The sequence below is a fragment of the Ammospiza caudacuta genome, chromosome 3, assembly GCF_027887145.1.
Source record: "Ammospiza caudacuta isolate bAmmCau1 chromosome 3, bAmmCau1.pri, whole genome shotgun sequence".
Classification (NCBI taxonomy): domain Eukaryota; kingdom Metazoa; phylum Chordata; class Aves; order Passeriformes; family Passerellidae; genus Ammospiza; species Ammospiza caudacuta.
The window spans coordinates 98,651,413-98,666,491 of NC_080595.1; the positions used below are offsets into that span (position 1 = coordinate 98,651,413).

A 15,079-nucleotide genomic window follows, 5' to 3' on the forward strand; every position below is an offset into this window, starting at 1 on the left:
AAACTGCTGTTGTAATCAGGCTTCGGTATGGTCAGATTGCACATAAAGGAAAACAGGAAAAGCTGAATGTGGTGAGCTATATGGCAAATCAGCAGTGAGGAAATTGTGCTTCAAGGTGTCTTTCAGGATTTAACAACTGAAGTTTGCTCCGGCATAAGCCATGGAACACAGTGTACCATCCATGGACCCCGTATAATGACACAATATATACACTCTACAGTTTGCACGTACTTTCACATAATAATAAAGTTCTCATGTAACATCCAGGAATACTTCTGTAAAGCAAATGGAAGCATAAGTTACAATGGTTTCATAGTAAACAGATCAGCTCCTTCACAATACAACCTACAGCATTTAGCCACAGTTAAGACTGGAGTGATGTTTTTGATAACACAGCGAGTTCCCAGCGGGTCTGGGCCTTGAGAAAACACTGCCCTGAGTGAGCTGGCACTGGCACACCTGTACATTCGATATTCCTGCTGCTAGAGGGAAGCTGAGCCCAAGCTGGGTCGTCTACAAGCCTGTGGTGCAGGTGGGGTGACAATCTGGCGGGAGGCAACACACAGAAACCTCATTCAGCTGGGAAGAGTGAAAGGGTTTAGGGTCTGCAAAGGGTTCTCCCAGTGGCAAAGCCTTGCGGGGGATGTGCAGGCAGGCACTAACACTGCTCCTGCACCTCAGCAGAAGTGAAGTGTAGGCTAGAGTGAGAAAAGAAAAGAGGATGTATCAGGCAGGAATGCTCAGTCTGATTAGGCTTTGAATTTGAAAACTTGGGTTTTAGCAGGAAGGAGTCTGTGAGTCCTGTGTTGGAAAGTTCACAAGAAATTACGGTAGTTGGGACATAGTGTTGAGCTAAGAGTGGGACCATTTTCCCTCTCTCCTCTTCCCCTTTTCTTACAAAAACAACAAGACCTTGCCTATGTGGCATTTATTTTTTTTTTAATAACACTCAGTATCTGTGGGAAAAAACCCAAACATGTAACTTTTTCCTTCTTTACCTTTCTTGTTTTATTTTCTGGGATGATTTCCCTTCCTACCCATCTAAATCAACATTATTATTTATTTATTTTCCCATTGATTGTGTTGTCTTTTTCCCTTCTGTCCTCTTTAGTTTTACTCTGTATTTCAGTTCCCCATTTTCCCTTCTTGTCCAGCCTTATGAAAGTGCTGTTGTAGTATCAGGTTGGGATTGCAAGGAAAATTGCCAAAATTTTCACAAGAAGGAAATATTGCTCCTACAATAAAGGCAGCACCTGCTTCTTTCCCTCACCTACTGCTGCCAAAATGGTTCAGATTCACAAGTCAGCTTCTCAATGAGACTAGAAGAAGGAGAGATTCCCTTGAATTTTCAGTGCAGTCACTCACGTTATCCACTTCTGAGGCCAGACCTAATCCTTAAAATATAAACTTTTTGTAACAAAATAGTTCTTCTTATAAAGAACAATGTGACAGTGGTGTGTCAGGTACTTCTGCCACAGCACTGGACAGGTATTAACATACTGTTCTTCAGAGCTAAAAATAACTGATAACTGATGAGTTAATGTGTCTATCTTGCGACTGTCAGCCATTTCTAACCCCATGTTACTCATTTCCTTGGTACCTTGCTAGCAGCTGTAGATAATCTTTTTGTTGTAAACATAAACTATCATCTAAATCAGGACATTATATATATATATATATGTTTAATCAGTTCAGAAGCAAAGTGCTTTAAACCTTAAGGTTTTTTTACTTCTGCCCCATAGAAACAGCACAAGGTCTAAATGCTCAGTTTTTTGTTTTTTGATACATCCTGCAGCATTAGCTTTGTAGGCAACTCATTGTTTAAACCTACTGTACTACATGAAAGGCTGCTGTACTGTAGGTGTAAATTTGGATGTTAGCCATTGCTTAGACATGCTTTTTCATGCAACTAGGAAATATGGGCTCATTCAACTGCTTTGCAGATTCATCCTGATTTTTGTGATTTTATCTTATTAAAAAGGCTTTCAAAACAGTTCATGCTATGATATGTATGACTAGAGGAATGACCCAGCCAATGAAGAAAGCCAGAAGTTATTTAAGTTTGACATGGAGCAGATTGAGCGCTTCTGTACCATCCCCTGGCTTGCAGATGTTTTGAGATGATCTTGATATTCCAGTCCTTAGAGAGTCAGCAGAGAGAGTTGTTTCCACTAACGGGCGCGAGATGGCTTCAGTAGTCTCTGTCCCTGCCTCTGTCTCCAACTCTTCATCTGTTATAAATAATTTTGACTCCCTCCATTTAGAGTATACATCTTGGCTACCTCTGGAACCACTGGAGTCACTGCCAGCAATCTGTATATTCAGTTCCTCTGTTGACTGTATAAGGTTTTGTACAGATAAAGATTTTCCTAAATCCATTTGCGCTACAGGTTTAACTGAGAGCAAAGGTTCCCCTTCTGTAAGACTTTTTCTCCATGTGAGATCCTTTGTCGCACTAGGCTGTGCAACTTGTCCATTATCCTTTGATGCAACAAGGCAAGTGGTGACATTAGAAATATTTTCCTGTGTGGTTACAGGAATAATATGAATGGGCTCAGGCCTATTGATATGCTTCATCGATGAGAAGGGTGGTATTTGTAATGTTGTCGGAGTTGCTGGCTTAGTTGTCTGGTTTATTTGGTTCGATGTATTATTTACTGTTGCAGGTCCATCATTTGGCACTTGTGTTGCTTGACTATGCATAGCTGGACTAAAAGCATAGTAAGCCTGAGTGCTAAATTCATTTGGTGTCAGTATAAGCTGTAGGCCACGAGGCAGATTGGCACTAGCTGATCTGGATACACATCCACTAAGTTGTGCAGAATTAGACAAATCTTTGCTGTCTGATGGACTCTGATAATCAGAAGTCTGCTCACACTCGAAAGCTGGCATTTGAAATGAAGCCAAGGTGAGTGCAGATGCAGATCCTTTTCGCAAAACTTGTTGATAAATATCTAATAGACAGTCCAGTTTTGATTCAATGGATTGTACCTATATAAGAGGAAAAGGTCAACATTAGTGCCAAATATTAATTAAAAATATCTGGAACCCAAGCAAAGGGAAAATGTAACTGCTGAAGAGAAAAATGGAAGTAGCTTGATGTACGCTATTGACCCTTGAAAGAGAATGTCAGAGGCCCTGTATATTTTTCATAAGCAAGCTGAGAAAAGGGGAGAAGAGGTTAAGGTAATAAGATGCCTATAATTTTTATTTCAATGTACAAACAAAGCAGACACTAGAAAAATAAATTAATCTGTTCAGCTTTTGAAACTGGCAATAAAACACAGAAAAGGCATGAGCAATAAAGCAAGATGAAGTAACACAGACAGTCACTCTACCTGTTTCTCCACTTTGACTACTCGCCCTAACATACTGACATCATCAGTTGTCTCATGCTCTGCAGGATTCTTCTCTCTGCTTCTTTTATCTGCTGTGATTTGTCCTTTCCCAAGAATTTGGTCAACGCTGTAAGAGAAATCAAAAGCTGTTGCCATTCCTGGAACTGGCATAAATGTGGAAGTGTTTGCTATATTTATATGTTAAAAATAAAAATCACAGTGCTTCAGGAAAGCATTCAAAGAAGAAGATAAACAATTTTAATAATTAAGGGAAATGAAAAAAAAAAAAAAAAAAGGAATGATTTTTCAACATATTAGACTGCTTTTCTTTTTTGTTGGCACTAACCAGGAGCCAGAACTTAGCCATCATCTGGGAAAGCCAAGACTAGACTTGCTGAAGGGGGGAAAGAAGAGGTGGCCTCTCTTAATGGCTTGGAGAAACAAACATACCAGTGCCACTCCCAGCTCTCCCATCCTAACAACAACATCCACTCCTGGGAGACTTGTCAGTTTGACGCAGGAATCCCCTAACCTTCTCTGATAATGATAAATATGATGTAATGTTTGGTTTGGTTTTTTAATTAGCGTTGCTGGGAATCTCTAACATAAATACTACATTACCAGTAGTTCTCAAATTCTTTTATGTGAAAAGAGGAAGTTTGGGATGGAAAAGAGGCAGTTCTCAATGTCTTCCTCAGCCTTTTGACTAAAGTCCTTGTTTACAAATGGACTTTACAGATAAAGGATTACCTTTTCTATTCTTCAGACTTCCATTTTCTGAGATAAATTTGGATACATGTGGGTTTTTTTGGTTTTGCCCACAATACAATTTCTGGCTCAGCTGCGTAACACAGAAATGTTAAACGTTGCCAATATACTTTATGCAGTGAATGACATGAGATGCTTATGCAGAGTGTAACTAATTCTTTCCTTACCGTGACTGAAGACTCTTAATCCTGCATAACATGTCTAGATGACCTGCTGAATACTGTTCAATGACATCTTTGACATCATATGGGCGAAGCGTTTCCTTAAACTTTCTCTTTGCAACATGAAACTTCATAATTCTGTGGGGGAAAAGCATTTTATAGGTTAATTTTCAACAGTTGTGGAACCATAGGTATATTTCACTCACAAAATTTGATAGCTCATTTTTAAATGGAAGGTATTTTCAATACAGCTCGTGCAGGTGAACTTTCATATGGTTGTTTTTTTAAGTACAAATGAACTGTAGCTATGTCTTTGAATTGTTTGAGAGATCAGGTAAAACTGTTTTAAAGACTGAAGAGCAGATTTAGTGTATCAGTATATACCAGTTTGAATTTTTTTATGCTATAGGTGTTTGATATGAAAGATATGCCTGACTTAAACCTGGGATTAGTTTCTCTGACTTGAGTGAGATATCATGTCAGCTACATTTGTGCAAAAGATACTTCTGTTCTTGTTACAGGAAAGATTTCTTTAATGAATTGATTACAAAACTTAAATAACAGTATTCTTGTTTTGGTGTTCATTTTAAGTTCCTTGCTCTCCTCTTTGTGGGAAATAAAAAAAAGGCACCCCATTAAGTTTTCATCAGTTTTTATTTTTTAGTTAACATTCAGGCCAAAATACTTGTTTTCAACTTATTTGGCTAACTTAGGATCAGATTTTGCAGGCTGAAGAGACGTTTTCATGTTTATTCCCTAGAATATATAGGAATTATTGCTTAATTAGCATTGACGATTTTTTCCTTGAACTTTACTGCAGAATAGTAAGCTTTCAGGTAACAGTAAATGTCCAGAATTGATTAATGGCATACATGTTTTTATGTGAGTCTTGCACAAGTTTCTGTGATATGTGACATGAACATGTGATGTCCCCTGAGTAGCTCTTAGAATAGAAAGCTTGATATAAAATCGCAAATTTTAAACAGTAAAAATGGCAAATTTGGAAAGTAAATGACAGTTAGATGATTTTCCCAGTCAGCTGGTAGAACATGAAATTTTCCTTGGTTTACATAAGGATTAGGAGAGGAGACAAGGGATCAGAAGTATTAGCCGTGATGGTCTGTGCTGCAGAGCTTATAAATTCCCATTAGGGCCAGACTGTTGATATTTGCTATCTATTGCAATTGAAAAAGCAGAGACTGTAAATTGGTATTTTATCCCAAATGCCAATATTCATGATAATATATTCCCTCTGGTTTTATTATGATATGTATTTAGCAGCTGTAAGACAACAAATTATAATAAAACCCAAAACATGGTTCAAACTCTCTGATAAAAATAGATTATTAATGTTTTAGTGGAATTTAGAAAAATCATTCTTCATATAGTTAGGATAGATATTATGATAATAGGTATGTAGAGTTGTATTGATAGTATACAGTGATCTTCTAGTGATTTTTGTATTGTACATAAATATTCTTACAGGTAATGTCAGCCTTTTCTCACAGTACTTAGCTTGTTGGTATTTCCCATTCTGGTGACTTTCAGTTAAAAATGAGATTGTTTGTCACTGGACTAGAACTTGAACTATGATTCTGATTATGGAAATTAAAAGTGGAAAAGGCCTGTTAGGAGCAGTCCATCAACTTGACACTTCAGGACTGATCTCCATGCACTTTCAAATATTTTGGATCATGGGATTTCTCTTTTGCATTACCAGCTGGTTCTACAAACCAACGGCTTTTGGTATCTTTTGTAATCTGGAAGCCTGTGAAGCTGTTATGAATCTGGGATGCAGATTTTTTTTTTTTTTTTTTGTTTAGTTGTCAAATTATGTCAAGATGTTGGTTTATAGGACCGTGACAACCTAATCTTCTGAATCTAGTTTTTTATTGAGGTTATGAAGAATGAATCATGCAGCTGACATATAAGACAGTTTTGTTGTTACTATTATTATGTGTCGGTGGTCACAATGTTTTACTTAATGCATTTAATAAAGTAAAAATATGAAACTCTATTAGAAAAGAAGAGCCAGATGATTATTGGCATAATTGAAGACAACTGAGTTTACCACAAGTGGGTGATTTTACAAGGGAAAAGGCAGAAGACTAATTATTATTAAGAACCATGGAAGCTTCTTAATCAGTTGGCACAAAAGTCTTCATTACTACTTTGCAGCTTTATAACACTTTTTTTGCTTATCAAGGTAGTTTGTTCATAATGTTCAGAAGTCAAACAGAATTGAAAGCATCACAGCTGTGTCTGTACTACACTACAGTGAGGTGTAACTGTACTATTTCTGGTTTAGGTATTAGCTCGTGTGATTCCATCTTAATTAACTTCAGCAGGGTTCGGAACAGACCCATATTGCTTACTTCTTTTTGTTCAAGCGCACAAAATTTTACATAAGCTGTACAAAAACTATTGCACTGTTAAAAAAACCTCATTTTAAAAGCCTGCAAGTTAACTAAGGAAAAGAAAAGCTGAATCCTTTGCAGTGATGGAGCCTTGCAATTATTAAATTGGGTTGAATCTCCAGTTATTTAGTGTCAGTTTTATAAAATCAGTTGGCATCCCGTATCTTGAAACCACTATGTAATTAATTTACTGTGAGGGTGGTAAGGCTCTGGAACAGATCACGCAGGAAAGTTGTGGATGCCCCATCCCTACAGTGCTCAAGGCCACGTTGGATGGGGTTTGGGGCAAGCTGATCTCAAGACCCAAGCATCCTTGGAGCGGCCGAGTGGGAGGCGTCATAGCAGGGTGGTCGGAACTGAATGGTTGTTACGGCCACTTCTACCCAAACCACTGCACGATTCCTTCTGTTTGGACACCCACCCTGATAGATGATGTACAACTACGTAGACTGTGAGTTCCTGTGGGATAAAAACACAGGTAGTAGCACGTAATCTGTCCGTACAAAAGGGGAAATGAGCACCGAGTGCCGCACCCTCAGTGTCTCGGAGCAGCAGCCCCGAGCCGAGCCGGGCCGGGCCGGGCGGGGCAGGGCGGGGCCGGGCGGGGCAGGGCGGGCCCGGGCTGCCCTTCCCAGCGTTGCCAGCAGGGGGCGAGCAAGGCCCGTCACAGGCGCCGCCGCCGCTGCTGAGGGCGAGGCCGTGCAGGCCCCGCGGCTTTGGAAAACTTCCTCTGCCTGTTTAAATCCCTCTATGCCACGCAGCAAGGTGGTATTTTATAACTGAAATCTAATGTGACAGGCGATACGCGGCTGTAAACACACCCAAGCCACAAGCATGACAGTGTTCTGGTAAGAGTTAGTAATAAAAAGTAGCTTCTTTCTGTCATACATGCAGAGAGGAGCAGAAAAAAAATAGTCTGTTAAAGCAGACCAACACATAAAAGTGCTTTGTGTAGAATTAATAGCTAAACCACAGGTCGTGCTAATCTTTCTGTACCCTGATAATTTGTGGAAAGTTACAGGTTCAGTACCAACTTTTCTCATATTGACCCATAGTGGCCAAAAGCAGCACCCATTTCATTTATCTGTTCTTGGATGCAGGACCAGCCTTGCTCTAAAATGACAGTGTGTGCATGCTGCATATCTTCCTTGGCATTCACTGCATTTTAATTTGCATTCATGATGCCTGTTCCAGTATTAAAAACTGTTTTGCTTGTCATTTAGTGCATTTTCCTGAGGCTGGCACCAAGTTAGAGCATCTCTAATCCTTGGTGCAGCCCTGTCAAACTCATGCCATCAAGAGTTTTCAAAGCTGTGTCTTGTCAGTCCTGTCATAATCTCAGGAAGAAATGGAGCTTCATTCTACTGGGATTCAGGTGGAATCATACATGGTTACTGCCTTGACTATTAAAAGAGAGGTAGGTTGTTTCATCCATAGCCAGGTGAGGTGACCACAGGTGGTTTGCTCACCTACAACATCAGGAAAGCAGGTGCATAGAGATTTAGCTGTGCTGGTGCCTCTGTCTCATTACCCTTACCTTGCCAAATATCCCTTCTTCCTGGTAAAATGCAATGTGCAGAAGAGATCAGGATCCAACACAGAGAGGCCAGCAGACGAAGGTATTTGAGTTCTACTACATGTGAGGCAAGTGAGTCAAAATTGTCTTCTCTTTCGTGTCTCGACCTGACTCATCCCCTAGCATGATTTCCCCCCAAGTACAGCGCTGTCCTAGCCAAACACATGTATAAGAGCCTTGCATGGCTCTGAATACCATCTGGCAGACAATAAACAATGTGTTTGGATTTAAAAGAAAAAGGGGATTCTGAAACACTACTTTGAACAAATTCAAAATGGCTACTAAAAATACATTTTATAGGTATTGCAGGAACATTGTAAAGACTGAACATAAATGGTAAATTATATTTTCCATCTTTGTCTGTTAAATATGTATGACTGTTCAACTATACAGCTTATCAGCTCTAGAATTCTCAAGTTTCATTACATTTAGCCAGAGTTATTTTTTTTTTCTTAGCAACAAATGAAAACATATCTTTGCAATCACTAGGGTTAAAGAGAGAAAAGACCTATTAGGTCAGTACTTTCATCTTCCTGCCATTGCAGTTATTTTCTATTGCATGTTTATTCATGCTTCTCAAATCTCATTTTATATTCCATAAATAGTACAGTAATTCCATCATTTCCATGTGGAAAGTATTATTGAAATGAGTGCTTCTTGCTGTGGAAAATGATCAGAGATATCACAATGTAGGGAAACAAGGTATCCTAATCTTCCTTTTAGTCTCTTTTATACACATTCATCATTGTGAATTAGCAGAGCTGGAAAAGGCAATGTTTTTTGTTAGTCTCCAGGAACTCTGCAGAATATTAATGGCTTTTTGTTCACAACAAGTCTGGGGATGGTTGAGTAGTGCTGAAGACCCTGCTGGCACACAGGCTCAGTGCATTGTTAGCAGGGACTGCTCTGTGCACTGCTCTGATCCCAGCTGGAGGCCATGGATGAGCAGGACAGGTCCTGACTGGGCCCAAGGCGTGCTGCAGTGCACACCATGTTCCACCACACTGCCCATCTGTTCCCTGCTCACCCAACACTCTCCATCAAGCAGCTTTCCCTTACTTTCCCTATCCCTCAACTGAGCTTTCCTGACAGAAAGCTTGTGGAGCAAGAGGAGATGGAGAGGGCAGCACATGAGATAAAAGACTCAGTTTAGGAGGCTTTGAGAGCAGACTGGGAGCTTGACATGCTACCAGACAGGTTTGCCTGGTGGGTCTTCAGTAGGACTAGTTGAGAGTCCTGTCTTTTTTGGAAAGAACCAAAATGTTGAGAACTTTTTCAGGAAAGGACTGTTTTCTCCATCCTTTGTTTTGGCTACAACAAAATGAAAGTTTGGGGGTTTGTTTACTTAAAAAGCTGCTTTAAAAAATAAAGTAGCCCTGGAAAATATATAAGTAAACAAGGTCAAAACTGACACAGTAGACTTTGAAATTACCAAAATGAAAAATTTTAAATAAACCAGTTTTTGTCTTTTGCTATTTCAAGGCTGTGCAACCTGAGAGTAAGAAGCATATTTTAGGCACCTTGCACAGGAAAAAAAATCCCACCCCAAATGTTTTGATTCCAAAACTGAGAGAGGACCTACCTCTGTAAACCCATAGGCATGAATTAATTTTGTTAATTTCATTTCCTCTGAAAATAAAAGTGCCATTTGTGTCTTTGCAAAACAATTTATACCCAGGTCTAAGCAGGAAAAAAATAATCAGACTCCCTTATAGCAATTTTTCATGTTGATGCATCAAGAATGGATTCAACTGTCTGTGTTTATATTTGGGGTCTTTTCCTAGTGCATCATAAAATTATGCAAGTGCCTTCTGTCTTTGCCTGCCTCTGTATAACAGCATGAAAGGAAAACCAGCCTTCACCCTCCCCCACTGCCTTTGCAATTCAAAGCTGTTTCTAAAAACAAACTTCAAAATGAGGCACAAAGTTTCCATATAGGCAGATGTTATCATCTTGAAATTCTACAGTTACTATATAGAGTCTCAGATCCTTCATCAGATGTTTGCATAGATCCCAGTGTAGTCTGGTAACAGATACTCTGAATAATCAGAAAGAGGTGTATCAGCTACCTGATGAACTGAATTATCAGTCTCTTGATTTTGAGAGATTAAAGTATAGCATATACACAAGTCTCAAGATCATGGCATATTACTGCCTTACAGATGTCAAACAAAGGTCAGTTTCTGAAGCAAGATGCATGTGTCACTTGTCATCTTGCAAAACACTAAAATTTGCAGGGAGATGGGAGAGATTAATGGGTAATTGATGGCAAGTGGAGATTCTTACTTTCAGCCTCAGTGGTGACATGAGTTGTTTTTCTAGAAGGCCAGGGATGCAGAGTAAAAGTTGGAGATAATATAAAAATTCGATTCTCATCAGTTAAATAGTACCTGTCTGAAATAATCAAATTTTGCACCTTTGCTCCTCTTATTAGAACATTTCTGTGGATGGCACTGTGGAGAAATTTTCCCAACTATATCCTTCACATTTGGTTACTTTCCATTTGAGCTGATAATAACCAAGAGCACCAAGCAAAAATGCAGATGGTGCATTGAACAATCCAGTGGTCCCCTAGAAAATGAGCTCCATGAAATAAGTATTAAAATGTGAAGTCAATCTTAAGGAATTTGGAGAGTATGAAGAATGATTATCCTTTGCCAGGACAAGTGGCAAGGTGCACCTGGAGCCAACAGTTATCCAGTCTGTTCAAAATGCAGCATCACAGAGAAACATCTTTGACACCAAAGTCAATGGATTATGCTGACTGTTCCTGATGTGAGCATTTTCCATTTGAGGGAATAGGCTTGCCTTGTGGGTGGCTGTCCACTGTGAAAAAAGGACTTCTGTCACCTGCTGAAACATTGGGAGCAAGAGATGTTTTTCAGCAGTGACATTTGGCTTGCCAGTTGCAGTGGCTGTGGACACAGGCCTGGTATCTGAATCGTCCTGTGAGGGCATTTCCAGGCAGGTTGGAAAAATGGTCGGAAAAGATGTCTGCGAATGATCTATCAAGCTGTCTGTGCCAGTAGAAAAGTTTCAGAAACAGCCTTACTCACTATCTCTCTTCACTTTACTCAATGGAAAAGGGGAAGGAAATACAAGTAGCCCATAGGTTATCACTGCATGAAATTATGTGATAAAAAGCTCAAGTTTTTTCTCCCTGTGGTGCTGAGAAAACTCAGGCAAGGGTTTCTGTGCAGGAAAACATTGTCTTTCACTTGATTTTTGCAGAAATTCCTTTTGGCTGCTGCCTGTCTGTCTGGCTGCCTTCCTGCCCCCAAGAAGGTGCTGGACCCTGATGTGATGCAGAGGCAGTGGGGTGACCCCCAGTGATAACCTGAGGTTTGCTGCCAGCAGACTGGGAATGCTTGAGCTCTCCTTGCTTGCTGCTGTACGCCTCATAGTGGGGATTTTGACTGTCAGGACTTATACTTCAAAATACTCTGGAAGATAAATAGGCTTGGCAGTCTCAAGAGGGTGAGTTTAAACTTTCAATGCAGGTAACTTTATAAGTTTCAAGGCAGTTTACTATTTTCTTGGTAAAGGAGATTATTTGTTTTAAATTATTTGGGTTATATTTAGTTTAGTGGATAGTAGTAGGCAAGATTTTCACAATTGAATTAATGTAATTATTCTCTTCTTAGCAGAAGAAATTTGCAATAAATGTCATATGACAGTCTCAGGAATATAGAAATGCAATAATATCCTACACTTTTAAAGGAAATAACTTTTCCAGGCAAGGTGACACATACTCAGTAAAAGTACATCAAATTGTAGTTTGGATAGCATAAAATATAATGGAAAACAGCATCCATTACTTTCTTTTCTGTGTCAAATCATGTAACATTTTTAGATATTGAAAAGCTGATAACAGAACTGATAAAATGTTTTAATTTAACTAAAATAGAAAGGAAGCATAATATATTAGCATTAATTATGTAATAATTATAGCCATGTAATTAGTTCAACTAATTATTTTATAAATTGACATGCAGTTTATTAGTATCCTAAATAAAGGAAATTCAAGTGTTTATTCATTCAGTATTTTCTACTCACCTGATAGCTCTGATGACAGTTTTAAGAGCAGGGGTGAGATCTTCTACGGACACATCACACTGGCACCCTTTGTCATCATAAACATCATCTGTTCCAAGACTGGTGTCAGCTGCAAAAAACAAGAGCAGATTAAATAAGAGAAATTTAAAAATCTCTTCCTTAGTGTTTTCTAACAGCCTGCACAGTGCTTCTGGAAAAAAAGGGACTATGTATGACAGACCTCCGTCAGTTTATGAACTATATGATGCACTTGTGTATGTCTATGCTTGTGGCATAAAATGCCTTAGTAGTCCCAGAGTAATTAGCAAAAATTAGAAAGGAAGAATGCCCTAATATTTTTCAAACTAATTAATAGCTGAGAACCAGCATGTTATTCCTGATATCCCATGGTTTTTCATCACATTCTCCATTTTATGGGAAAGTAGTGAACTAACAGATGTAATGGCAGAATCAGAAGATGCTGAAGTTATATTATTACAGTTTTACCACTATGGATCAACCTGGCAATGAAGGCAAAGGAGAAGATCAATTTCATTTAATAAGCAGGCTGTGGAATGACCCAACACGTTATTACATGTGAAAATAAAGAAAATACTTTTTTACCAAGAATGAATAATTGTCACCTTAAACCTCAGAGCCATGCAGGTATTCCAGGCTTCCTTTTTCATAGGGACTTAAGCCAAGTTACTGTAAAAAAAAGTGGATCCTTTACATTTCCTAAACACCACCTTGCAGAGTTGCCATCTGGGAATTAGCCAGAAATCTCAGAAGTGTCCATTGTACTCAATACATAAAACAGGTACTGATGCATGACTAAGTGGTTTACAAGCTTAAAATGTGCTGGAATGCAAATGGAGCAAGAAGGGCAGGGTCAGGGATGCCCATACATCATCTATATTTCAAAGGCACGTGAACTACAGGAAAATTCTTTGGGGTAGGTGCTTTTCCTAACAAATCATCTTTCTTCAACTGCATAAAATCCAAGTGCTCAGAAGAATTTCACTCAAGGTCAGTGTATTTCATCATGTAAGTGTCTGCTTCATGAGGAACAGAGTGGAAAATGAGTGACATGAAACAGAGAAAAATGATGGGATTCAGTAACCCTCAATAACAGAGGAGATTTCTTCCCAGTCCTAGGTTGCTGCCTACATTCATGCTGTTATTTAAAACAACAGGTTTAGTCATTCAGAAACAATTCAAGTAAATAATTTTAGGGGTTTAAATTATAAGCAGATTTGAAGCACAGTCAGACACAAATGATTACAGGACATTCTTTCAAATTCCTTCTTCAGGAAGACTGCAGATTAAAGATGGAAAATATTATTTGTCAGTCAAAAGTGCCTGAAAATGTCATGGTACCTTCTAAATCTAATAGGGATGCCATCTTGGCATAAACAGTTTTGTACAGCATCTTCAGAACTGGTATTACTGCATTGTTTTCTTCACAGATTTAATGTTCAGCCATGCACATTTTTTGGTTGGGTTTTTTTTTTTAATGAATCTGGCTAGTTCATTACCCTTGGCATCATATATATTTTTTTCATCACTCTTGCTGAACTGGTACATTTATGACAAATATCTGTAGCTTTTAATAACAGGTGAATTAATTTTTGACAGATCAACTTAATAAAGAAAGATGGCTTATAGCCAATGTTTAAGCCCACATGAAACAATCAAATGCAACCATTAAAAATTAAGTTTTAAACAGTAAAAGTGAAATTTCCATACAAAACTTTGAGGTGCTATTACTGTAAGTCATGACTGCAATGATGCCAGGAGTGTTTTTTTCTTGTACTCTTTTGTGATCTTCACTCCTGACTTGGCTTATCTTATTGATAAAATATACATCTCTCTACCCATTCTGCCTCAATAACATTTGGATCCCTGCCCAGAAATGTGACTAGCTAAAATAAACTTTATAATTAATTTGATAGGTATATACACTACCTAAACCACCATCTCAGGACATGCTAAGTATTCCACAACACTAACTTTCCAGGTGTCACATCTGATCAGCCTCTCCAGTTACCTCTTCCAGTGTGGAAATCTCCCTGCTCATTTTTAAGTGCCATATTAAAACCAGAGCTTTTTATGCTATTGGTATTTCCAGTGACTCTCTAATGTTTGAATCTATCCAGTTATGCCAGTATAAATTAGGAAAAATACTGCTCAGATCACAAGTGCTATAGCTGTCTAAACTCAGTGAAACAGGAGACTCCAACCTGAAAGTTTAAAATAAACATGTTTCTGTATGGCTGTCTCACAGATACGGTTCCTGGGTCCTTTCCCAAGTATAGTGTCATTAATAAAAGGGCTTCCTTATCAAAGTATATCTTTGCAAAACTGTTTTGAGAACTGTGTGGTGCAATTACAGTGTTTCATGTTGTTCCCTTGTGGATAAAAAGTTCTGCAAAATTTTTAGACACATGATGGAAAATTCTTATAAATTTAAGCCAGCTTTAATAAGAGATGCTGCTCCTAATAAATCACCTTTCTTTTTTCTAATATTTCACTGATATGAATTTCCTTCATTATGGCAGATACTCAATATCACAGGTCAATAAAGCTTGTGAAAAGCTATAGCCTTGTTTGATTCCTATGGAAAACATTAATGTTTCTTAGGAAACTAAGCAGACCTGGGAAAAAATTTGGGAAATGCATAGTAGCAATTCAGAGAAAAAAATTCCAGCTTAAAACACCACTGAAATCAAAGTTCACATTCTTACCAATTTTTCCAGTGGAAGCTCATGTTGTGTACCACAT

At 38.5% G+C, this 15,079-nt stretch overlaps 1 protein-coding gene across 5 annotated transcripts in view; it reads right to left on the minus strand.

The window, feature by feature from the left end:
• Positions 1-2,052: 2,052 nt before the first annotated feature.
• Positions 2,053-15,079, minus strand: part of KCNQ5 (potassium voltage-gated channel subfamily Q member 5) — a 278,572-nt gene continuing 265,545 nt past the window's right edge. For 4 of the 5 annotated variants that reach the window (XM_058801552.1, XM_058801550.1, XM_058801547.1 and 1 more), the window contains 4 exons: positions 12,317-12,425; positions 4,274-4,405; positions 3,339-3,465; positions 2,053-2,991 (listed from right to left, as the gene is read on the minus strand). In XM_058801552.1, coding sequence (XP_058657535.1) covers positions 2,053-2,991; positions 3,339-3,465; positions 4,274-4,405; positions 12,317-12,425 — 1,307 coding nt within the window. The remainder of the gene's footprint in view (positions 2,992-3,338; positions 3,466-4,273; positions 4,406-12,316; positions 12,426-15,079) is intronic. The other variant, XM_058801551.1, reaches the window with a different exon arrangement.